Consider the following 25,389-nt stretch of genomic DNA (forward strand, 5'->3'; position numbering starts at 1 on the left):
CCTCAGCTGGATGGTTGCAGCGTTAGCTTATCAGCTGCAACCACATTTTCCCCTTCTCATGACCACCCCGAGTGCCTGAGAGGAAAACTAATTGCACCAGTGTAGTTCACAGTCGTCCGGTCCGCCAAACAAAAAACATTTTATTCCGAACACAGTTCCCATGTCGTGTTAATATTAAATAAGCTGACAACACGTGTGTTTTTAGAGATAACTATATATCATAACACAGGGAGGGCGAGCTCTATTTTTTTTTACCCTTAATTTAAACATTCTTTCCAGATAAACATGTTCTCAGCAGGAACAGGTCTGTACAGATGGAACTGCCACTCCAGTCTCCTGATTATGGGATAAAGAATGTTGGTAACTATGAGTCACAATAGAAGAGAAAAGTGATTTAGAAAAGATTAATGAGCTTTGGGCATATTCAACCCAGAGCGGGTGAATGGACAATGATACATGTTCACCTCCTCTGTCTGGCCATTGAATTATTGGTGACAAATTGTTGGCGGGGAAAAGCGGGATGGTCTCCATAGGTGTTTCTTTAGTTCTCATGCTGTGGTATCGTGTTGGCCCGCCAGGACCATCTGGCTTGGAACTGTCCTCTTAAGCCGCTCAGTGCCTGCTGGATCTGTACTTCTCAGGCCAAAAGATTCTGTGTTGGATTACCCATGATGGACTCAAGAAGGTCAAAGATTGAACACCAAGAGAGGTACCACTGTCCTGCAGAGACGCCTTGTCCAAGTGGGGTGGATTAAAAAAAAGGACATTAAGTTCAAGTGCAAGAGCTGAATGTGACCATAAGAGTAGAGAGTTCAATCTAATTTAACCGACACAATAGCTGATATCTAGTGACACCTAATGTGGTCCCGGCTCTTTGTTACCAGTCGTTTTAATGAATATACTCTGACGTTTGATGCTGCAAATATATTCGCATATCGTCCAACTTTATTTACCAGCAGGTTGAGTCAAACTACAGGTACTTGTCAGAGTAACTTGATTTTCAATCTTAAGACTTTAGTTCAAAGAAAGATTCAAGATTCAAGAGCAGCTTTATTCGCCGGTACATATTAGTATTTTCCGTGGTTGTGGACGTCCCAGGAATTGGTTTTAACAAAAATTAAAAGAGGAAAATGAAAAATAGATACTGTTAAGCAATATATACAAAATTATTCAAAAATAATAAACACAATGCAAAAAACTTCAAACAGTTGGTTACTTTTCAGATCTTATCCTTCATTTTGCTCAATGCTCATTTAGGTAAAGGGAACATAGAAGTTTGGAGATCATTGTGGTAAATAGTTAAGTCCAGCACATGGTGGAGTCTGGTAAATAAAATCATTAAGTTAATCACTCCCACCATTAGGTGCCATAAATCCTTTGTTCGCTCTGATGCTGATGGAGAGGCACATCAGAAAAACAGAGCCTGAATGAAGCATAATAAAGCAGAATCCTTAATTTTCAGAGCCCTTTAGATGGCTCATGATTCCATTGGACATCTCATTATTAAGCTCATTCACATTGACAGAAGCAGATAGAAGTAGAAGTCGAATCGAAAATACGCATTCATTAGCGGGGACTTGGAACGACGAAGTCAGTATGATTTCTCAGACGAACTGCTGAACACAAGTTTGAACACAAGTTTAGGTCAGACTCCTGATTCCTTTGGGTGATGTGGATACACCGGTCACAAGGCACCTCATCCTAACACTCACATACAGTGTCTTAAAAAAGTACTCATTCCATTTTCCTTTTTTTTACATTCTGCCACTACTGTATAAAACTATGAACTTAAATGTATTCGATTTTATGTAAAGTAGCACATTATTGTGAAGTGGAACACAACTTATATATGATTTTCAAAATATGAGACAAATAAAAGTAGAAAAGACACCCTTATATGGGCAATGGAGTCTACCTGTGTGTTATATAGTATCAGTATGCTATAAATACAACTGTTCTCTGAAAGCTTCAGCATCTTTTTTTCAAATACTAGTCCACAAAGAGCAACACGTAGACCAAGAAACGTACAGGACGGAACAAGGAAAAAAGTGGTAGATAAGCAAAAAGCAGGGTTAAGTTTATCTCAAGGACCACTTTAGTCAGAAAAGACCAAAGTGGCAGAAGTGTGCCTCAGAAAATAAATCTGAACTCACTTCTCATCACTCTGAACACACCATCCCCACCGTGAGACATGGTGGTGGCAGCCTCGTGCTGAGGTGATGCTTTTTTTTTTTTTCAGCAGAGACAGGGAAGGTGGTCAGAGTTGATAGGAGGATGGATGGAGAAAAATACAGGACAATCCTGGAAGAAAACATGTCAGAGGCTGCAAAAGATTGAATACAGGGAAGCAGATTCACCTTCCAGGAAGAGAACGACCGTAAACATACAACCAGAGCGATGAAGGAAAGGTTTACATCAAATATACACATGCATTAAAATGATTCAGTCAAAGTCTACTTTGATGAGCATCTTTAGCAAGACTTGAAAAAATTATTTCCATCCAATCTGGTTGTTACATACCCTGAACCCCCATTTATCGTTTTTGTTCCACTTCACAATTATGTGGTATTTTGTGTTGGTGGGTTACATAAAATATCCATAAAATACATTTAACTTTCAAAAAGTTTCAATGATTTGAATGGATATATATATACCTTTTCAAGGTACTGTATGGGCAATTTAAAGTACATTGTCCTCATTTGTATGTACTGAGGGAGGAAACCGGAATGCCGCTGTAAGAATTGTTAAGCACAGAAGGAACATAAAAGTCCAGCACTAACCACTATTTTACTGTGCGTCCAACTGAGTAAATTGACTCTTAGAAGGTATAAAGATTCAGCTCATTGAAGGAAGGGAGGAAAAAGGTTATATTTGAAGGATTAGAAAAAAAGAAATATATATATTATTAAAAGTTCAATAAAGTTCAAATATAGTTTGTACAGTGAATTGAATGTTCAGAGTTAATTTTTAATATCCTTAATAGACTCTCCCTTACAGCATGTTGGTTTGATCCACTGATCCTTCTGCTCCCAACGGTTTTTTTGTTTGTTTTGGCAGAAAATATTCTCACAAAAACCTACAAATAACTCTGTTCATTGCAAAACTTCATTATTATATATTATTATTTTAACTTCAATATAAACTGATGGTAATGTTTTGTAATCATTTTACCTTTTTTTTTTTGCTGTTGAAGGATATTTGACTTAAAACATTTCTCAAAACGAGTCCATTTACTGACAAAGGACCACTGACCTGATTGGCAGGAAGAGATTTTATTCACTTAATTTTATTAAATTTGAATTGGAAAAAAAAGAAGTATTTACCTTCGGTTGAACCTAAATAAGATAATAATTCAAAGGAAATGTACAAAATAAAATGATCAAAAACAAATTCTGAAGAAATGAAGCTGTAGCGTGATGGCGTTGCCTGGCAACATCACTCGGTCGTCGCTACGTCACCGCTGTGGCTTCCATTGTCCTCTGGTCATGGTTAAAATATAAAACCTTCCAGCTGCGAGTTGTAAACAGGAGACGAGTAGTAAGTATTCTATATTTGAGTTCATACTGGGTGTGGAAGGCAAACCCTTACCGTGTATATATACTGTGTTTAATCTAAATGCATAGCTGCAGCTGCACTGGTGCTAAAGCTAAGCTACATGCTACATGCTTGTGCTAGCCGCGTTTAATAGCTAGTAAGTCACTGTTTTCTTCGTCGCTTACACTTCGTAACATGTCGGCGAATACATGTTGGTATTTAGTGTGTTGTGGTTGGAAATACGATAAACATTATGAGGAAGTTTGAAGAGTGGCTCAGTATGAACGTGTTAGCTTGATGGCTCGTTGTGTTCTTGCTCAAGTGTCACGTTCAGCGTGTTATTGGAGAGATTTGGTTATTGAGCAATACGAAGGCTCTAAAGTTACAACTGGACCCTTGTAGGCTTTTCAATTCAATTCAATTTTATTTACTTTATCCTCTTCTTGAACCTTTATCTTGTGTTTAGGCATTTTCCTGTTATCTCGAGTTACATCTACTGGGAAGGTAGTTACCTGAGTGAATTGAGTCTTAGTAAGAATAAAGATTCAACTCGTACTCACCTGAGAAAAGTCAAGTCAGTTTATTGTATTGAGTGAAATTTGAAAAGCACAACATCTCAAATTATAGATAAGTTTAACTGGATGAGCGTGATTTTACAGTCATAATAAATGACATTTCTGCAAATTTGATTTGATTTGTTTTTTAAAGGATACGTAGCCTAATTATACATCCACACAAAATACAATATAACTTTTTAGTCTGAAAGCTATTTTTATCATGCTGTGGATTTTATTGGACTCAAATGGTGCTGATGTTATCAATAAGTCTCTTCTTTAGGTCTGGCTATTAATCAAAAATGTTTGATAACGGTACAGATGCATTTACTTCCATACCAGTTTTTGAAATATACTTTTTTCCCATACTAATATTTAGTATTGCTTACCTTTTTTAATGTTGGTACATTTTCACTAGAAGCTTTTTTCTTACTGATTAAAAATAATCCATGTTTAAATAATCCATGGTAACCAATAAAATACAATGTTTTTCCCATCCCGCTATCTCTATGCATGTGAATCTTGTCGGTGGGCGCAACCACAAAATGTCTCCTGTAACCACGTAGATCCCCTTAAAATGTTACAGCCAATCCCCAGCCACATTACCCAGTTTTGATCACGCGAGGGCAAAGACACTTGGCACTGAAAGACGAATCATGATTCGATACTAGCTTCTAATGAAGCATTTTGGTTGGTGCCACAAAAGAACCAAAAGTTCGATGGCCAGCCCTAGTCTGCTAGGTTATTCAAACATGACCATCAAAGACAACAGCACAAGTGGTACTTTAAATCAAACAAACAATCCATATACTTAACCTATGTGTAGGAAAGAAAGTCTTTTGCACAAGTGTGCACACCAATATTTATTAGGTGTTCCTCTTGGTCAACTGAGATTGTCATAACATACTGACAAGGACTTACCACCAGAAACAAAACCTCATGACGACATTTTTGTTTTCCTTTGAGATATATGTAAATGTAAAATAAATATCTTATATCCCAATATCTAAAAGTGTCTATTTGTTTTGTTCTTCTTTCCCTCCATTTTCAGTGGACCGCAGTCTGAAGCGTCGACAGGTGAAACCCCTGACTGCCTCTTTGTTAGACGCTTTGGATTACGACAGCTCGGATGACAGCGACTTTGAAGTGGGAGATGCCTCAGGTAAACACAAAATGATTATCAACCAACATGGACATGGATTCCTTATCAGAGATCTGATCAATGGAATTGAAAAAAGAGTTTAAAATAGCTGCTTGTGCACAACCTCTGTGTGTACATGTGTATTCTGCACCTTATAAATGTGAAACATGAATCAAAGTTTCTGTTCTGAAACAACTTGGTTAAGTCCTTTTGTGATCAGACACAGTATTAAAAAATCAAAAACAGTATTTGTTGCAAAGGTGTTGAGTCCTTATTTTATGTAACATCCTTGTGAAGCATATTTACGTACATCTCAGTGTTATTTTATTTCATATAAATAAAATGACACGCAGGATGTTATATTCCATCCAGCTGTTTCATCATGTTTTTTCTTTTGAATATTAAACCTGTATTCTTTTTAGAAGGCAATGGTAGTGATGATGAAGGATTCAGAGCTGCAGGATCGGAGAGTGAATCTGACAATGTTGGATCTGCAGATGATGGATTAGGAGATGGTAAAGACCAGCCTACAGAGGACAATCTAACTGAAGACGACGACAAGACCAAAGAGCAGTCCTCCTCTGAAAGTTCGGCAAAACAAACACCCACTTCCTCTCAAACCAAACGTAGGCGCAAAACAACAAAGGTGTTGGAAGCTGAACCCACTGAGCCCACGGAAACTGGCTCCACGGGATCTACTGGAAATAAGAATCAAGAGCCACAAGTTGAGCCTAAAAAATGGAACTTCCGCCGCAATCGGCCACTCTTGGACTTTACATCCATCGAGGAGCTGAACGAGATGGATGATTACGACAGCGAAGACGACAACGACTGGAGACCGTCTGCCAGTAAAAAGAAGCTCAAAACGGCATCTCAAAAAGGAAGTGCGGAGGAGGAGGAGGGCCATGCTGCGAGTGAGGACGACGATGTCGATGGCGTCGGTGAGGACGAAGACGATGAAGACGACGACGACAACAACAACGATGATAACGATGACGACGACGATGAGGACAGCGACGATGACAACGAGGAATCCAATGAGGATGGTGATGAAAAGGAAGATGGGGACGACAATATTAGTAGTGACAGCGAGGGAGTGAAGAAGCCAAAGAAAAAAAACACAACATTTGATGAAGAGTTGACAAATGACAGTGTTTCTCAGGGAAAAGGTAATGAGGTGAGTGTTATCTTTCCCCTTTAATACTATACTATAAACTGAATGGGTCTTGTTCATGAAAAGAGAGTAAATCTTCACACAGATTTTTACATAAAGTTTCGCTCCTATAAACCTTGGATGGTTCCGGAGGGAATATTCAATATCAAACTAACTTTAACTCCTTTAATCTCTCCTCTGTATAACATAAAACCAAATCCCAGATGAGAGATAAATGTTTGACATGAAACTGGTGGCAAATGAATGCACAAAAGAGATACTTGAGTCACAGGATGATCTGATCTCAAATTCCAATGTGAGACAATTTAGAGATAACGTGTCTATTCATTTGATTTAATAGATGATTTACAATCATGAGCATAATGTGTATTTTAAACCTGCTAATTGTCACCTAATTTTACTAAGTGTGTAAAAACATTTTATATTTTTGTTATGTTCAAATCATGTTTTTTAAAGGCATCCCTTTATTATTCACATAATAAAGCACAACATGAATTCAAATGATTGTGTCCAATAGTCAAAGACATTATTAAAGTGCATTCTTGAATTCGTTTTTTTTAATGATTTTCTTTTCTATGCTGTCCCATTGTAGATTACTTGTTAATAAAAGATAAAATGGCCACTGTTGAGTCCAACAGATATATAAAGTCATTTGCCCAAAAGCTGTTGTTGAATAGCATTTTCACATGAGTTTTTTTCCTGATATCCTCAGGACAGTTTGCTGGACCGATCCCAGAACTGGAGCGCCAAGCACATCCTCATCTGCTGCGTTTGCTTGGGAGACAACAGTGAGGACGCTGATGAGATTATCCAGTGTGACAACTGTGGAGTGACGGTGCACGAGGGTAAGATGTTATCAACAATCTGTTTCCATGTTGACAAGACCCCAAGCAGAAAGGGAGTTACCGCTGCCCGGAGATGATCACACAGAAAACAAAGTGTTAAGAGACAAAGGAATAGAGGAGTAGTTGACATGAGAGTAGGGAAGTTAAAAGGGGGGACATGAATGGAAAAGATAAAGAGTTGATTAATCTAAAGTTGTTGTAAATTATTGTCATTCATCTCCATGAGAACAAGCTAAATATTTGCCGTGGCCCAATGATGGCAGCAAGATGATAGAATCATAAAAAATGATACAAAAATGTAAGGAAGATAATAATAAATGTACAATAATATTTGAAGGAGGAACAAAAGTATTTGAATTATAATGTTATAACAGAGATTGTTGAAAAAATAGGAATACAAACAATGAGCAGCAGCAGAGTAACTAATAACTATTAAATATGCCTAAAAGAATGGTAACTGTTCATCAGTATAATAGATGTAAGAAAGAAGGTGTTTTACTCCTTTATTAGTTAAATATAGACAAAATGATGAATTGGCTGACACACCAGCGCGCTTAGATATGGGGGGCAGAAGGGTGTATAGTTTAAAAATGCCTACGTGTGTGACAGCGTTGCTGAAACAACTTGACCAAAGGTGACGCATGATAATTCATTCTTCATTTTAATTATGTTGCCATGAACCGTCTGCCCTCGTGGTTAATCACACCAGGTCCAGGCTCCACAACCTCAGCATCCTCTGGTCACTCTTACCTGTGAACTGAGATCAATATGTGATTATAATACTAATCAATGAGAAACTGTTGCCATTCCATTGTTTTACAAACCACTGGTCTGTTTAATGCATGGACGATCAAGAGGCGACGTGCGTCCTAAACTGTAAGCCGTGTGGGTGAGCAACATCTCGTGAGAGCTCAAGTGGATCAGTATAACGCAGACTGGTTATACAATAGAATTGAAATTATTTGCTTTTCACTTTTACATTGACGGCACCGTCAAAACTTGGGTCCAAGAGCTAAGAATCCAGAACATGAAATAACAACACTTCTCTTTTGTCGTTAACTCAATGTTTTTCTCCATACTCTCCTTTTTCTGCATGATTTGGCTCATTAATTTTAACATCGCCCAAACCCCTGCTTTTCTTCACCCGTGTCGTCCAGTTGTGTTGAGTCAACAATTGGAATATTAGGCATATTTCAAATAAATAATTAATGACGTTAAATATTTTGGTGGTGGGAAAACCCCCAAAATAATGATCATTTAAAACCGTGATAAAATTATTGTAACGTGGAATACTGGATGGTGTTAAAGGTGTTTGTGGCCAAAGGTGGTCAATAAAAAACTATTATTTAACCAGACACATTAAAAAAAAAGGTCATATCGAAACGAAGCAAAGTTAAGCAATGATTATTCTCAATGCAAATAGCTACATTATTTTATGTTAGTGAAGAGGTTAGACATCTTGTGTTGAATAGTTTGATGATACAAGAGCTTTTAACTTCTAAGTGAGATAACTCTTGGTTAGATGTCTTGATATTTGGCCACTTCTTGTTATCACTTCAACAAATGTGGCGCTGCTCAAAAAAGTCACACCCCTGGCTAAGGGCAAGTCATTGTACATGAGCCTAGCTAGCATCTTATTGGCTCCATATTCTACAATAGTCTGGTTTTACCGAAAGTTTTTAAGTTGTTCTGTTGAACCAACTCTTCCCCAGTATTTAATACATAGTGTTAGTATAAGAAGGACACAGACTCGGGAATGAGTTGAGGAGAAAATTCTCGGTGAGTGAATTATGCAAAGTCCGGAAAAACAGCTTGCATGACCATGGAAATGTAGCAAAAGCAGATATACTGTATATCGCAGTGACAAATTGTGATGCACATTTCAAACTTCCCGTGTTCTTTAATAAAGGTTATACCTGACTAGATGTGATGACCATCATAGATGACGTCTGAGATATTTGTCCCTTTGTTTGTGCAGGTTGTTATGGTGTTGACGGAGAAAGTGACTCAATTATGAGTTCGGCGTCTGAGAATTCCACCGAGCCCTGGTTCTGCGACGCCTGTAAAAATGGAGTGAAGCCCAGCTGTGAGCTCTGCCCCAACCAAGATGGCATTTTTAAAGAGACGGATGCTGGCAGGTGAGATTTCCCAACCTGTTCACATGTGGGTCTCGTCTGGTGCCACTTTTCCTTAACGACATATAATGAAGTTAAGACCCGTCCTCCGGCCTGAAGCTGTATGTTGTTGAAAAGTGAAAATAGAACCGTGCAAGGAATGAAACCAAGAAAAATGAAGAGAAGAGAAGAGATAGAGGAAGAAAAAAGAGTGTGTTATGTGAAGCGTTGTGCCTTCAACCGCGTTATCAGTGATAGTGCTCCTCAGCCAGGCTGCACCCAAATTTACTACTTCAGTAGAGCATGAAAAACACAGCAAATTAAACTGTGAAGCGCATGCCTGCTGGAGATGGATATCTTTATATTGGACTTTGGATTCTCTTTCCCTAAACTGCATTTGAAATTGTGTCACGCCGAACTGTAACCACTGTGGGGCTGCATGAATCTATGAATCCATTTCTTTTTGAATCCGCTGACATGCAGGCCAACTAATTTCATGACGTTACATTTCTCACTGCCAAGAGTAATTCCCGGCACTTGATGGAAGAAAATAAACCGTCAGACTGATTTGTTAGTTGGATTGTAAGCATATAGTTTTGCTATCTCACTCCTGTTATTTGCTAATTCTGAGTAAAATGTTAAGTTGCATCTCGTGAAATGAAACCACTTGATCATTCCCTGCAGGTGGGTGCACGTTGTTTGTGCGCTCTATGTTCCTGGAGTAGCTTTTGGAGACATTGACAAACTACGACCCGTGACACTAACTGAGATGAATTATTCTAAGTATGGGGCCAAGGTAAGTGCTGTTCTCCAATAAATTCAAGTTACCTACAATATATATATCAATATATCAATATATATTAACAGATTTGGGAGCATGGTGGTTAATAAAGCTAAAAACGTCAGAGTAATGAAATTGCCTGAATCAAAATACCTGTATACTAAGGCCCATCAACCAGTTACTTTAACACTATATCTAGGTTTGTCATTTAAATAATAATTTTTAATTACTTTTTATTTTAATATTTTCACTAACCAGAAAGTACTTTCTAAATTTCGAAACTAAAAAATGTGTTTCACAAGTATCAAAAAAGAGCACTATTTTAATTGTTAAAAGATAGATAGATAAACTTTATTGATTATAACTAATATATGTTATGTTTCTTTAAATAATAATAATATAAAAAATAATAAGTCCCAATTTGTTTGTCAATTTTAGCTTATTATAATGCAATGATGATTTAGAGAGATTAAGATTGGAGTAGACTTTGGGAATAGAAGATTTACTTGCTCACAAAACAAAAATGGCTTACAAAAAGTCAGAACATTTATGAAAAGGTTTCTACATTACAGAAGGATGTTGGCAAATCCATAATGTATCCTTGGATTCAAATTTGGAAACGACTCCTTTTAGAATTCCTGATGAAGAAAACTGAAACATGTACTATAAATGAAAAACTATCTTAATTGCAATAATTGTCCCACATTGTCTAGAATTCCAAAAGCTTTCAAAGAATTCATTATAATTATTGAATGACAAGAGCTTGTAATTATTCTTTGTTATCAGGAGTGCAGTTTTTGTGAGGACCCCCGCTTTGCCCGCACTGGTGTGTGTATAAGTTGTGATGCGGGGATGTGTCGCTCCTATTTCCATGTGACCTGTGCTCAAAGAGAGGGTCTGCTTTCAGAGGCTGCGGCTGAGGAGGTGAGGCAAATGATTCTGATGAGTTTTCTTGTTAATCCAGTCATTGCCTGCACAATGCAATTTGTGATCCACATTAAAGAAAACATTTTTAGATGCCATTTTAATAAGAATTCCAATTTTAAGACATGCTCTTTAATTGTTTGTATGTGTCGTGGTCACTGAAGATTTATGTTTCTTTTCTTCCAAAGGATATTGCTGATCCATTCTTTGCATACTGCAAACAACATGCTGACCGCTTTGATAGAAAATGGAAAAGGAAGAATTATTTGGCTCTTCAGTCGTATTGTAAAGTGTCTCTGCAGGAGAGAGAGAAACAACTTGCACCTGAAGCTCAGGTAAGATCCCATTAGCACGTCTTCTTATTTCTATATCACAGAGTTAAAATCTACAGCCAAGATCCGGATCCAAGAGTAAGGTGTTAAGTTGATGACTATGATGATAATAACAACGAAGACACTAACAACCTCGCCAAAAAAAATGGTGGACTGTCGACCATAACATGATAAACTACTTTTTAATATACAACCGCGAAAAGAACTGTGAGGTAAAATACTTGTTGATTACATAACAAAAAAGTGTTGATGGGTGGCAGTAACGTTAATATATTCTCTTGTATTGCTTTCGACATCACTTCAATTCAACTGATACAAATAGTTTGGAATAAAAATAAATAATAATACATATATATATTCATATATTCATGATTAAAGAAAGCGGGATCAACAATTATACCTGCTTTTTTTTTTCATTCACAAACCTGAAATCTCTGTTTCTCTCAGAACATTGACCCTGGGCTGTCACTAGCCATTTTTTCCATCAGTTAAAACAATTCAGAACATATAAGTCATTCTGTTCTCAGACCCAGTTTTCAGCCATCTTCCTGTCTGCCTAAGCAAAGCACTCAAATCAGTGTTTGATGGATGTTTTCGCGCTCATACAGAAGGACATATATGTAGACGATATTCACTGGCTAGGGCTAGACTACTGTCAAAATGTCTTATGGGTGAAATTTATCACAGTTAAGATAATATTATGATATAAAATATGTATTAATGTTTTTCTTACACAGATTACAATCAAAATTCTTGCATAAAGTGGTCGTTGAGACAATATGAAACCAGTATCTGTACACCTGCATACAAAGAGTCCAAGTACTTTCAATAACTAGTTAAAAGTCAACCAGATAAACAGCATTTCTATTATGACTAAAACATTAACTGAGACAAAATGAGACAAAAAGGTCGGTGACAGCATTTGTAACTGAAGATTGACGAATAATCACTTTGTCGTAGGATTTACATTTTCATGTTAAATAGTCATTGTTTACAAACTGCTCAACTTCCCTTCTTTGAATGTTGCTTTAACTCTGGGGAAACATTCTAAGAGACTCCAAAATTTCTACATGTCTGGGCTTTTTTTTTCTTCTATTTAAATGTGGAGAAAGAATTTCATTTTAAATCATCAAAGCCTATCTTCAGACATCAAAAATATTTTTTTATGCAGATAAAAAGCAGAATAGCTTTTGCAGAGCATTATTCTTGGAGAGATGGTTTAATCTTCCCCCCCAGTCATTGTTCCTTAATAGCTGCGCCTGCAAACTAGTCTCTTGTGATGGAGGGAAATGGAAATTGAATTTACAGCTGGGCATACAGGTAGTGTGTGTCTCATCCTTGGACTTATTTTATTCTATAATACTCCTGATGGTACTTTGTCATGAGCCCATATTGGAATCTGTGTTTGTTCAATGTGATTGTGACCTTCACTACGACGAGCACCGGCTAATCTTGCGTGAATGTTGGTGTGAAAGTTTGTTCCTCTGCAGGGCAGAATCACCACCAGGCTGCAGCAATACAGAGTGAAAGCTGATATGTCGAGGAACACTCGGCCTCAAGCATGGGTGCCCCGCGAGAAGCTGCCCAGACCTTTGACCTCCAGTGCCTCTGCCATCAGGAAGCTGATGCGAAAGGCTGAGCTAATGGGTATCAGCACAGACATTTTTCCAGTAGACACTTCTGATACCAATGCTAGTCTAGACGGTCGCAGGAAACACAAGCAGCCTGCCTTGACGCCCGACTTTGTCAACTACTATTTAGGTAAGTTTCAGCTCAGACTGCGCTTTGATAGTCTGTGGGTTATCGTTGAAAGGTACTTTCCTGCAAGTGTTAAGCTAACAAAAGCTAATTCATCGCACTTCACGCACAAACAATGGAATTCTTTAAGTTGTGTGAGAGCTGCTGTAGTTCAGGATAAGATGGACTTGGTAACAAATACTGAGTTCTGTGCTAGTAAGGTTTTCACTGTGAGGGTTGATTTATTGGTTGTTGTGTATTACACAAATTTTCTGGACAGAATTTCTCAATGTGCGGAGAACGAAAATGAAGTATTTTCATGAATCAGGGAAAAAATGGATTGGGAGGCCGATTGGGGCACGATTGTTGTGATGTGTTTGTTACTCTCTGTCATTTTGAAGAAGGAGCTGAGTCAAGAGGTGAAGCTCTTGGTTTACGGATTTATCAATGTTCCTTCTCTCCCTCTCATCTATTATCATGGACTTTTGGTGACTGAAAACACAAGAAATGTTGGCATAATTTTTTTGACAAAACTAGGCTAGTTGGTTGGTTCTGAATGTATTCTTTACTTTTATAAATACATCCTTAACCCTTGTGGAGGTCGTTCATCTTGACCCTGAGATAGCACACCTGCATATGTATTTATGTAAGCCAGGGATGTTGTTAACTTTGACCCAGAGACAACACAAGAAATGCCACAAACACATTTGTTTTTTGGGTGACCTTCACCCAGAGATACTACAGGGGTTAACTGATCTATGTAGATGTATTGGATTAAACCGCACATATGTTCAGATCTTTCGATCAAATCAAGGATCAACACAGTTTAAAGTTAGTTAGTTAGTTTAGTCTTTCATGTTAATCAAATAAAAAAGCTTTTTGGTAAATGTTTATAAGTGAATAGATTAATCTCTCTAAATTGACACAAAATGTATAAACCTAAGATCCAAAACAAATCAAATCAATCTTGGTCATTGAGTTGTTTTTCTAAAATGATGTTTAAATAACAGTTTAATTTTAATAAAATAAGGATATGGATCCTTCTATAAAAGCAAGAGTGTGTAGATGATAAAACAAAATGCAATTTTGTATATGTGACCTTTAATGCAACTGTCGGTTAATCTGACTCGTTTTAATTGTTATTCAGAGAGAAACATGCGAATGATTCAGATCCAGGACAACATTTCTGAACAGAAGAGTCTGAAAGACAAGTTGGAGAGTGAGCAGGATAAGCTACACATGGAGTATAACAAGGTCAGTGACGGCGTAAACAATCTTGGAAGGATGAACATTTGTTGGACTTGTTTTTTTTTATCCATGTTTTAACCCCAAAATGTAATCAAGTGGGTAATAAGTGTGAAATGTCTCTCCAGCTCTGCAATGTTCTGGAAGAACTCCTTAATACCAACGGAGAGCTGCGAAGTGATGGCCAAGATCTGTGGACTCTGATGGGTGGAATCCTCGGTCAGGTACTCTCAACACACTAATCTGTCCCCAACACTTTCAGGAAAGTTTCTAGACATTAGTTAGTCTTGAGTCTTCATCTGACATGTTGGATGTCATCTGTCATGACATCCAATGTAGCTGATGGACTATTAATGTTTTACATTTGCGGGACGAAAGACACTTGAGATATATAGTTAAGAGACATCAGAAGGGAGCAAAAGTGAAGGCAGAGTGATAATGAATCTGCAATGACCTCCATCAATCAGCCTGTTCTAAACATACAGGGTTGAAGTAGCAGCATCAGTCACAGAAGCCCTCACTTTCTGTCATTTATCTGCCACAACCTCTCTCTCTATTCGTCATCCTGCCAGTACATCCGCGGAAATTATTGATGTCCTCAACCAGAGTGCTGCTCTCTCTTCCGTTACATAGTCGCTTTAGTATTCCAGGAAACTCCGCAAGATGGCATTTAGGAGACATTTGCTGCCCATTCTCGTCAAACTCATGGCACCTGAGCAACCGTCTGGTGGACGGGGATAAGCCATCTAGTCAGTTATACTCAATTGTGCATTAATAAAATAAATTGCCAGACTTAACACGACGCTCAAGCACCCGTGATTAAAAGCAATTTAAAATGTTCAACTCTTGATCTATAGATGTGTGAACGCCGCATCAGGACTTTATTGATTCTAGTTTTCATTTTTATCACCTGACGGACTCCAGAACCATTTGACACTGCTATAGTCTTAAGTTGTCCAACATTTGACGGTTATTACCAATTGTCTGTAGTTTGGATCAAATTTGATTTTTAAATCATTTAATTAAGCCTTTTACAGTGTCATACATAGTTTAGTTTTTCCTTTAAACCTCTGAGAAGATGAGTCTTCTTCTATTGCTGGAATATTTCTATATGGCCTCGTCCTCTCCTTTTGAAGGTGTGACGATAAACACTCCTCTGACTGACGCTGGTACATCCACTTTTAAGTGATATTATCTTCCTGAAATTGCTTGTTGAGTAGTCGTCCATATCAGGTGAGATATGTTCCCATGACCATTTACAAGAAGACCTTGTTAAGCCATTTGCCTCTTCACCACCTGACGCCTTAGTGCCCCCTTTATCAGCCCCCACCCCCGGACCTCCCCCGGGACTCACTCTTGCTAGATAAGAGTCAACTTGAGTGTTTACAGACTTGACCTATAAATGATAAATTTTCCAATTAACCTGTCGGGCAGTAATTCACCTGAGACAAACACATTGCTGCCGTTATCAAAGCCTCCATCATATTCAGATGTTTTTTCTCTTATCTTACTCTTATGACATTGCACTCTATCTTTTTTACATTTTCTACATCTCTGTAGTTGTTACTGCTCTTTACAATTTCCAACATAAATCTTGGTTAGTAACAAACATGAATGAAACGAAGGATTAGTCATTTTAATTGTATTCTTTATTTGCTAAAATGATAGTCATATATATCAGAACCTTATGTATTAAACTCAACGATAGTGTTTGACAATTGAACAAAATGTGTGTAACCTGAAAGGTCATCAAAAACAAGTGAACCATAAAGGCTCCAGACCAAGTCCCTTCATATGACAAAAATCGATGAAGTTCACAGGATTATACTGTATGTGGCATCCAGTTTTGGGAAATGTCACTTTCTATGTACACTAATTTAAAATTCAGTTCAACAATTTTAAAATGATTTAATAAAATGTATTGTTCATTATTCTAAATCTTCCAAAGTTCACAGCTCCAAGAATGAACTTAGTTCAAAGTTGTTGTGTAATAAAGTAATCAAAAGAATGACGGCAATGTAGTTAAAATAAAATAAATGACTTCTACATTCAAGTGGGCATTTAAAAATTAAATAATTGAAGTTTTCATGATACGTACATTTATTATAACCTCCCTACACATCAGGGCAGCATTTCTGTCACAGCAGCAATGATGCGTTCGTAGTCCTGACTAAAGATTTTCCTTTTTTACACTCTGTGGGCAAGTCAAGTTTTTTCCATCATCACGGACCTTGTAGATTTTTGTTGCCAGATTGGTAGTTTTCCCATGATGCATCACCTCTGTTTATGAACTTTTTCAGGTACAACACTGGTGGTGTCGTAACTATCCTGAAACCGGATCACAGACTATACAAAAAAATCATTTTAGCTCCAAAATAGAAACACAAAAACCCAACCATGGAAACAAAGAAGTTGTTTTGGTTTGAGCTCCAGGACGGTGATGCTCTTGTTTTCAAGCGTTTAAAGAAGATCTGCAGTTGATGTCACAGGCATTGAATTCACATGTTTACAATTTGAATCCTGTACAAGTTCCTGCATTATTCTGGTCTAGGAAAGTAATTGTCTGAAATATCAAACATGTTCAAATAAGTACCATCTGTGCTGAATATAAATATGTACCGTATACATAAAACCAATATATTTAACCCTGTGTTTCTCTTCTCAGGCTCTTGATACTCCTGCAGTTTTGAAAGTGCCTAAAGAGAGGAAAACCAGCAAAGAAGAGGGAGAATCTCCGGGGAAATCTTCCAGTCTGCCAGCAATCCTTTATAGGTGAACACCTACTGTTAAATAGTTATTTATAAGAATAGAAATCATACTATGATGGTCTGTGTCTCTCATTTTTGAATGAAGGATTAATTAAGATTTAACATTATTTCAATTGTCATTTTATCTTCAAAATAAAACAATAGATGCATATTGATGGGATTAGTGCTCTCACATTGTTTAATGAGATTAATCATGAGTGGATTTATCAAGATTTATTGCGATGAAATAACATTAATTTTAATATAGTGTCGCTGTTTTTTGTTGTTTTTTCAACCAACTACTAGGAGAAATAAACATCTTGACATCGTCCCATTTAATTAATGAGTTGCCTCCAAGATTGTTAAAAAATATATCTTTATATTTCTATATGAAGTAAAGTCACTCGATGTACCTCAGACTCCTGAAGCTAAAGACCTTTGTGACCCTTTGAAACGCTCTGTTCTGCAGCTGTGGGATCTGTAAGAAGAACCAGGACCAACATCTGCTGGTGCTGTGTGACACTTGCAAACTCTACTACCACCTGGGCTGCCTGGAACCTCCTCTGACACGAATGCCCAAGAAGACCAAAAACAGCTACTGGTAAAAATCTTCTTAGTTTTTTATCGCTTTGTTTTTGCCTCCACGTTTCATCTGTTCTCTTGTTTGTTGATATTTGGCCTGACTGTTGAATGACTGTTGGGGTTCTTCTTTTTACTTCAGTGTTTTGTAAGACCTCTCATTCAAATTTCTAGTTGAGTACATGAGAAAACAGCAGTTGTATAATTCTCATCTTGTTACTTCAATATGGTGAGATTTAGAAAATATTCTTGACTACGCCCACTCTGCTGCCATTGGTCAGTGTCATGGGAGAGTCGAGCATGGTAGCGGTTATAGTAGATGTTTGAGCTCCTGGAATTATCATCCATGGTGATGAAGTTCCAGGAGAATGTAGTGGAAGATTATTGCTGCTGATATAAAGTTTTTAAGAGTATTTTATCATTTATGAGTTTCTGCTGGTTTGTTGCTGTTTTGAGTTAATGACGTGTATCAACGGTTCATAGTCCAGCTGTGAGTCAACGTTGACTTGTCTGTCATCACAATTGAAGTCATGCAACCATTTCTACAGCTGTGTGTTTCATCTGCAGGAGAACATTGTATTCAACTCACCAAATTAAATGTGACATGCAATCTTGACACACAGAAGTCTTCAGTATTATTGTCCTTCGGGTCAGATGTGAAATATAGATTTTCTTCAAAGGTTTACGCAAGATTATATAATAAATAAACTTACAATAGGTAGTTTCTCGTTTGATGCAAAGGTGAAAGATTATACCGGAATATATCGTATTTAAATGACATCTGACTTCTTCGTCCCGTACGAGTTTTGTTCCAGTCACAGATCTAAGCGGTCCGAACCTCGTGGGGGCGATGTCGCCATCTGCTGGCAGGGTTGTGTCAGTGCTCGAATCTTAAACGCGACGAGACAGAAGCGCTAGTGTTTAAGAAAGTGCGTCCACAGTTGGTTACTGACGATTTAAGAGTTGAGTTTCTTAATTGAAGACAGTTTACGTATAAAGGTCGAGATTATTGTGTATTGAGGACATATTTTGTAAAAAAAAAAAAAAAGAGAAAAAAAAGCAGGTTATTGAGCTGGTATGTGGAAAATGTGCTCCAATAATACAAGTGTAGGTTGCTCTTGAAAAAAAGCTGCTATGATGGCAAAAACTTGTCGTCATTATGTTTCATGTTTAAACCATTATAACAAATGAATATTAAAAGGTAATCTAAATATACTCGCATGATAAATAATGTTTAATCTCATAGTCAAATGTTACTTTGAATAATATATGTGTTGCCTTTTTATAAGTAGATTAAACTTAAAATAAGTTTCTAAGTCTTAAGGATTTGGTTTGTTCCATATTATTGAGGATTAAATCCAAATTTGTTTAATAAAAGGTGTATAAATATTTCAAAGCGTATGTTTCTCATCAGTTTTCTTGTCTGTGTCATTGCTGATGATATAAAGTTTATTAAACTGTTTTTTCTTCCATTTTGTTCAGACAGAAAGTCGCAGTAATTTGGAGTTACTGCCAGAACTCATCATGTTGAAGAAGCCATAAGATGACGTTAATGAAAGGCTTCATATCTATTGTCTGATTAAGAAGATTCTCTTCATATGCTTTTCATTTACTTCAACCTTTTGTTCCTTTGCGAGTGAAGTGGAGTTTGATGATTTAACTACAAGGTCATGATGATAATATAATACATTGATTGTTTATATATCTATCTATTAACATCCATTTATTTGTCAAAGACGACACGACCATTGACATGATTATGTGCTTTTGTCGTGTAATTGTTCGTAATCACGTCTTTTGTCTTCTCAGGCAGTGCTCGGAGTGCGACCAGGCCAGCAGCGACGACGCCAACATCGCCATGGAAACTCTTCCCGATGGCACCAAGAGGTCCAGGAGACAAATCAAAGAACCAATCAAATTCATTCCTCAAGAGATGTCGCCAGAGCCCAGAAAGCCTCCTCTGAGAGTGACGGTGTGTACGTGGAGCGCATGTCGGTCTCGGACGCCGCATGATTGACAATGTCTCGGCGTCTGTCTCTGGAGGGCGGTTGGTAGTTTGATGCTCTCCATGTGCATCAGGAGAAGTTTAATATCAATTTTCATGTCTGGGAGGAACATAAAGTCCTGTGTCGTTATTTAAAAAAACTAGATTAATGTTTAGTAAATGTAAATTCATGAATATATCCTAAAATACATGATGTGATTCATGTTATTTGTGTTTTTTCAGTCATGTTTTCAGCTGAATGAGTTAAAAGCTTCATGAGTTATGGAAGGAAAAATGGAAGTAATTGGACAATTAATTTGGCAAAACTGTGCTAAATACACTTTAGTTCTCTCAGTGGATGTTACTGGCGAGAGAATCCAGCCCATAATGTATGTTGTCACTCTAACACAAACCCGCGTAAACACTGAATATATGTTGTGTATGAGATGAATATAATTTTGACTCCCGCTGCACAAGAGCACGACGACCACCTGAGACGAAGTCACATTCTTATGTCGGTGTTTTTGTGTCGCAGAGAAACCGAGGTCAGAAAAGGAAAAGAACGTCCACGCCTGACGACAGAGACGTCAAAAGAGAGGTTTGTGTCTCTTCTGCTGGAAAATCCTTCGTCGGCTCTGAATGCAAAGACTTGAAGATATGAATCCACGATGAACTCATCAGCCGTGATGGTTCTGGTGCTGAAGCGTCGAGGAGGTCACAAGAGGCGTTTACGCGCTCGGAACCAGCAATTTTATGCTCCGATAAACATCTGATAATCAGATTTTGTTGGCTGAGCTACACAACAATCATTGAGTCACGGCGCATAAAAAGTCCTCTTTGCTTAGAGACGCCTTGCTCAGCGGCACCCCGGCACACATTTATGTGAAGACATGGATAAATGTTAGGACCTGAGTTGAGAAGGTTGTTGACCTGTTGGGTGTCAGTTAAAGAGGTCGTCGACCCCGAATATTTAAACAGCGCTCAGAGTTCTTCTTAGTCGTATCTTCGGATTAATACGACGTCGTCACCGCCGCACTCGATTGTAATCATTCTTGTTGCCATAGGAACCGGTGACACGCGAGCGGCGACAGCGCCAGTCGGCTCTGCAGAAGAAAAACAAAGTGGACGACTCGAGCGAATATTCCACCTGCAAAGACAGCGAAGACGCCGAGAACCTCGTGAGGTAGGTGTGCAGGAATGTGTGTGTGTGTTTAATTCATTATGCATTTACCGCTCTTTTGTTTCACAGAACACTGTGTGACTCGCCCGAGTAAAAGTTTTGTCTCTGCATTGCACAGCTCGTGAGATTCACCAGAACCTCCGAGGCAGAGATGCCGGTTGAATTCCAGGGTTGAGGCAGAAGAACTGACGCCTCACCAGAACTACTACCAAACTGAACTCGGATTCTTTGTCGTTTAAAAAAATGTTCGGTTCAACCTTTTTTGTTGCCATAAACTTTTATTGAATTTCTTTTTTAAAAATGTTTACATTGTTTTTGTGTTTATTACGCTGCCTTTTGAAAACTGATCGAAGATTATTTCAACTTTGATCAAACCTTTTTGTAATTGAAGCATTAATGCAGTATTTACTGGTTCATCATTTTTATGTTCTATGGATGTTTATGTGAATGAAGTTGAATCCGTTGCTCTCTTGATCAGTCCATCCTTAACACTAATGACATGATAGGAGTGAGACTCCTGTCGATCTGTTGTCTTTTTAAAGACCGTGTTTGTCTCGTTTCATTGATCGAAGCCGTCGTTCATCCGGCTGTGTAGCAACACGACACTTGTTTTATTCTTGGTTCAATATATCTGTTTACATAAGTGTTTTGGGAGTTTATTGTTTCGCCGCCGCGTCCCGTCGCTGTCAAGCTCGGCGCTACTTTTTCTGCCGAGTCGGGCCTCGCGACGACTGACACGTTCTGACCTTCGATGTGACGCTCTGGTCGTGACACACTTCCTGTCGGGATTCTTGCAATCTAACTTTGATACATCCTGGCTAAACTGACTCGCCTCAACTTCATGTTGCATGTGTAGATTTGTACGATAGTGTGTTAGGCTCGGGTAGCAACGTGATGTACAGTATTTATTTGAGGTGAGTTTGACTGAATACGTATGTCGTGGTCGTAGATGACTCGGTCTGTAATAAACTCTTTGAAAAAAACAAATCAGTTTGATATTCGACTTGTTCATTTTTTTATAAGAAAGAATTTAAAAAAGATGACGTTTCACACACACATGTTGCTTTTTATTTCTTTATCAAATACTTAAAGTTGTGTCTTTGGAAAATAATTACTCATCTGTGTCTTTCATTGCTTTTATTTAAAAAAAATAGTGTAACCAGTAAAATTTGCCTTAAAGAATGTTGAACTTGACTTGTATGGTTATCGTTCTGTGGTCTTGCAGCCACTCCAGTTAGTCTTTTCTGCATTCATGGTGTCTTTTCGAGGTTTATATACTTGATAGATGTCAAGTCTTCCTCTCCAAGATGCAGTAAGTCTCTCATTAGACGATGTTTTGAAGTTACTACTCAGATGGTAGAGTGGTTGCCTGCAGTCCAAAAGGTTGCAGGTTCAATCCCAGCTCCAGACAAGCTTGTGTCGTTGTGTCCCTGAGCAAGACACTTTACCCTGATTGCTCCTGATGGTAGACTTGGCGCAGGTGTGCAGCCTACTCCCATCAGTATGTGTGAATGTCTGTCAAAAGCACTACCGAATTTCCCCTCGCGGGACTAATAAGGGATTCTATATACTCATAACTGAAATCTCAGCAAACAAGAGGTTACAGGAGTGGAGTCCAATAGTACTTATATAATGGTCTTCACTCCTCCACCAGCCAGCTGTAATCACGCTTTGTTTATACAACGAGTCCCTTGAAGGTGGAGACTTTCAGGGTTGATGACGATCGGTGAAAAACCCTGTTACTTGCAAACAGACACATACTGATGAGTACAATAGATGTCAAAGATCAATTTAATACACACTCAAACCAACACTAGTTTCCCTTTAATATCAAAAAATAAACATCAATTTATTCTGAGTGTGTCGCTCAAAATATACTCAGTAGCTAAACTATAAGGAATTCAATTTCATATCATGTCACTGTCCAGCTAACCTAACGTTTTTTTTTATTTATTTCGCTGTGGCCTACATGGTTCTTTAATCACTGAAGCGGTTCTGTCTATTTGATGATATGCTGTGGTTTATAAATCCATTTGAAATGAGCGTGTTGAAGGAGGTTTGCTGTGTCTCGGTGCTTCTCTAGTCGTGGACTGCAGAACATTCCTTGTAAGGTTGGTGTTTCTTTACTGACCTTAATACTGAAAGTAAGAACTTGTGTATTTTATTCCATGTTCACGTCTGTATCCACGTTTCATGTCTTCAACTGAGATGAAAAAAAAAAACATTAATCGATCTTGTTTGTATTCCTGTTGGAAATATATTTTGTTGTGCATAAAACTTCTTTACAGAATTCAATACTAAATGTAAGGGTTTCAAAAGTATCAAATTGATCAGCAAAAAGGATATTTCCTCAAAAAAACGATGGTCTGTAATATTGATAATATTGTAATATTGTATAGTAGTATATTCTTCAAAATAAACTATTGTGTCAATTATGTAAAAATATAAATAATGCCTAAATAAGGAGAAGAAAAAGGAAAATACTATTTTCCAATGTCTAGTTAACCCAATTCTTCAAAATAATGTCGTAATATGGCTAATTTTGAAAGTATATATAATGCTGCAACATTTATTGTTATTTATAAAGATAAGATTTTCAACCTTGCACACAAAAGAAAAACCACTTCATTAGATATTGATTGAATACAAGTTCTGGGGAACTCGTCCTCTTAGAGTGTTTCCAAACAAACGTAGAGTGTGTGTGTGTGTGTGTGTGTGTGTGTGTGTGTGTGTGTGTGTGTGTGTGTGTGTGTGTGTGTGTGTGTGTGTGTGTGTGTGTGTGTGTGTGTGTGTGTGTGTGTGTGTGTGTGTGTGTGTGTGTGTGTGTTCAATACAAGGCTGTGCGACGCGAGGATAAAGTACAAAGATTGTATAACCAGACAAACCCTTAAAGAAGAAACAAATCAGCCGATCAGGTTGTGCTTCTCGTACAATGGAAGCCAGATAACATCTCTGGTGTTGCTGTGAAAGCGTTGATGATGGAGGTCAAGAAAATGGCTCCGTTTTTAACAGTCGACTGAAGAGTCTGATGAGCCATTTAACAGATTCCAGGATAATTCACTGAAGTGTGCTGAAGGGTGTCCACTCGATTCCTCGATGGATGAACTGATTGGTGATCAGCGTCGGACACAAAATCAGGTTGGACTCGGAGTTTGCTGCAGGTTTGTGTTCTGGCGTCTTGACGATACTTTGGGAAAAATAGAAAAAACTCAATAGTTAGTTAGAATGTTGCTGACTTGAAACAAAGAGTTGGTGGAACAGGACCTCAAAGCCGAGAGACACAAGTGCATGTCGCAGGCGAAAACAATCAATCATGTCCTCTCCATCCCTCACCTCCAATCAGATTACATCAATCAATATGTAGTCTTATGAGAGATTGGATTTGTCCACCTCCAGAGTAGAGGCAGGTAAAGGGACGCTGCTCAATTTTCCTGATGATTAAAGCACAGCCAAATTGCTTTGATAACATCAAGGACCTTGTTGTGCTGGCGATGGAGGGCAGCGTCGCAACAGATGCAGGCGCCAGCGCCACGTAAATCACTTAATTGCAAACACGCGTGTGGAAGCCAGGATTGTCCGACAGAAGAAAAGAAATGCACGTGAAGGTGTCGCAGACGTGTCTGTCAAAGTCGCTCGGTCTTTTGTGCCACAGGTCACCGGGTTCTGGGATCGGCGGGTGATTGGTGATCGGTTAATTAACAGAGACAGAGAGAGGACATCAGTACATCTGTGGGCGCATCGATTATCGCATGAAGCGTTAATCACAAAGTGCAGAGGAGGTCACAGGCTGCATCCTTAAGTGTGTGCTGTGGCGGGGAAACACATTTGCAAAGTCTTGAAACTCATTGACAAACCAGTTTGCAAACAATTACAGATATTGTAAATATGAGTATAGAGTTTGTGAGAGTTTTGTTTTAATAGTTTTTAGATTAGTTTCAGTGTCTGTATATTTTATTAATAGTTTGTACATTTGTTTAATTAGTTTGTAAATATGTCTTAGAGTTTGTAAATGTGCTCCACAGTTTGTAAATGTGTTTCAAAGTTTGTCAATGCGTTTCATAGTTTTTAAATGTGTTTCACAGTTTGTAAAAATGTCTTGGAGTTTGTAAATGTGTTTCACAGTTTGTCAATGCGTTTCATAGTTTTCAAATGTGTTTCACAGTTTGTAAATATTTCTTAGAGTTTGTAAATGTGTTTCACAGTTTATAAATGTGTTTCAAAGTTTGTTAATTTGTCTTAGAGTTTGTAAATGTGTTTCACAGTTTGTCAATGCGTTTCATAGTTTTTAAATGTGTTTCACAGTTTGTAAATATGTCTTGGAGTTTGTAAATGTGTTTCACAGTTTGTCAATGCATTTCATAATTTTGTAATGTGTTTCAGAGTTTGTAAAAATGTCTTGGAGTTTGTAAATGTGTTTCACAGTTTGTCAATGTGTTTCAAAGTTTGTTAATTTGTCTTAGAGTTTGTAAATGTGTTTCACAGTTTGTCAATGCGTTTCATAGTTTTTAAATGTGTTTC

General features: G+C 37.8%; 1 protein-coding gene across 5 annotated transcripts; it reads left to right on the forward strand.

The window, feature by feature from the left end:
* The first annotated feature begins 3,447 nt into the window (after positions 1-3,447).
* On the forward strand, positions 3,448-21,861 carry phf14 (PHD finger protein 14). Of its 5 annotated transcripts, none has more exons than XM_087787411.1 (17): positions 3,448-3,537; positions 5,140-5,250; positions 5,652-6,406; positions 7,116-7,248; positions 9,227-9,386; positions 10,047-10,158; positions 10,930-11,067; positions 11,256-11,402; positions 12,875-13,160; positions 14,284-14,390; positions 14,510-14,605; positions 17,047-17,153; positions 17,598-17,729; positions 19,517-19,679; positions 20,227-20,289; positions 20,756-20,874; positions 20,941-21,861. In XM_087787411.1, coding segments are annotated over exons 1-17 (2,655 nt in total). In that variant the 5' UTR covers positions 3,448-3,536; the 3' UTR covers positions 20,966-21,861. The 5 variants fall into 5 exon arrangements, with proteins under 5 accessions (XP_087643537.1, XP_087643540.1, XP_087643539.1 ...); XM_087787414.1 differs by having other exon boundaries at positions 20,990-21,861; XM_087787413.1 differs by having other exon boundaries at positions 12,890-13,160.
* The last annotated feature ends 3,528 nt before the right edge of the window (positions 21,862-25,389 follow it).

The sequence above is a fragment of the Callionymus lyra genome, chromosome 3 (assembly GCF_982586985.1).
Source record: "Callionymus lyra chromosome 3, fCalLyr1.hap1.1, whole genome shotgun sequence".
Classification (NCBI taxonomy): domain Eukaryota; kingdom Metazoa; phylum Chordata; class Actinopteri; order Syngnathiformes; family Callionymidae; genus Callionymus; species Callionymus lyra.

Excerpts from the sequence above, each read along its gene's own strand:
- phf14 (XM_087787411.1), top strand. Across the intron at positions 5,251-5,651 it reads TGAAGTGGGAGATGCCTCAG|AAGGCAATGGTAGTGATGAT; the intron begins GTAAACACAAAA and ends TATTCTTTTTAG. Across the intron at positions 17,154-17,597 it reads CTGCCAGCAATCCTTTATAG|CTGTGGGATCTGTAAGAAGA; the intron begins GTGAACACCTAC and ends TCTGTTCTGCAG.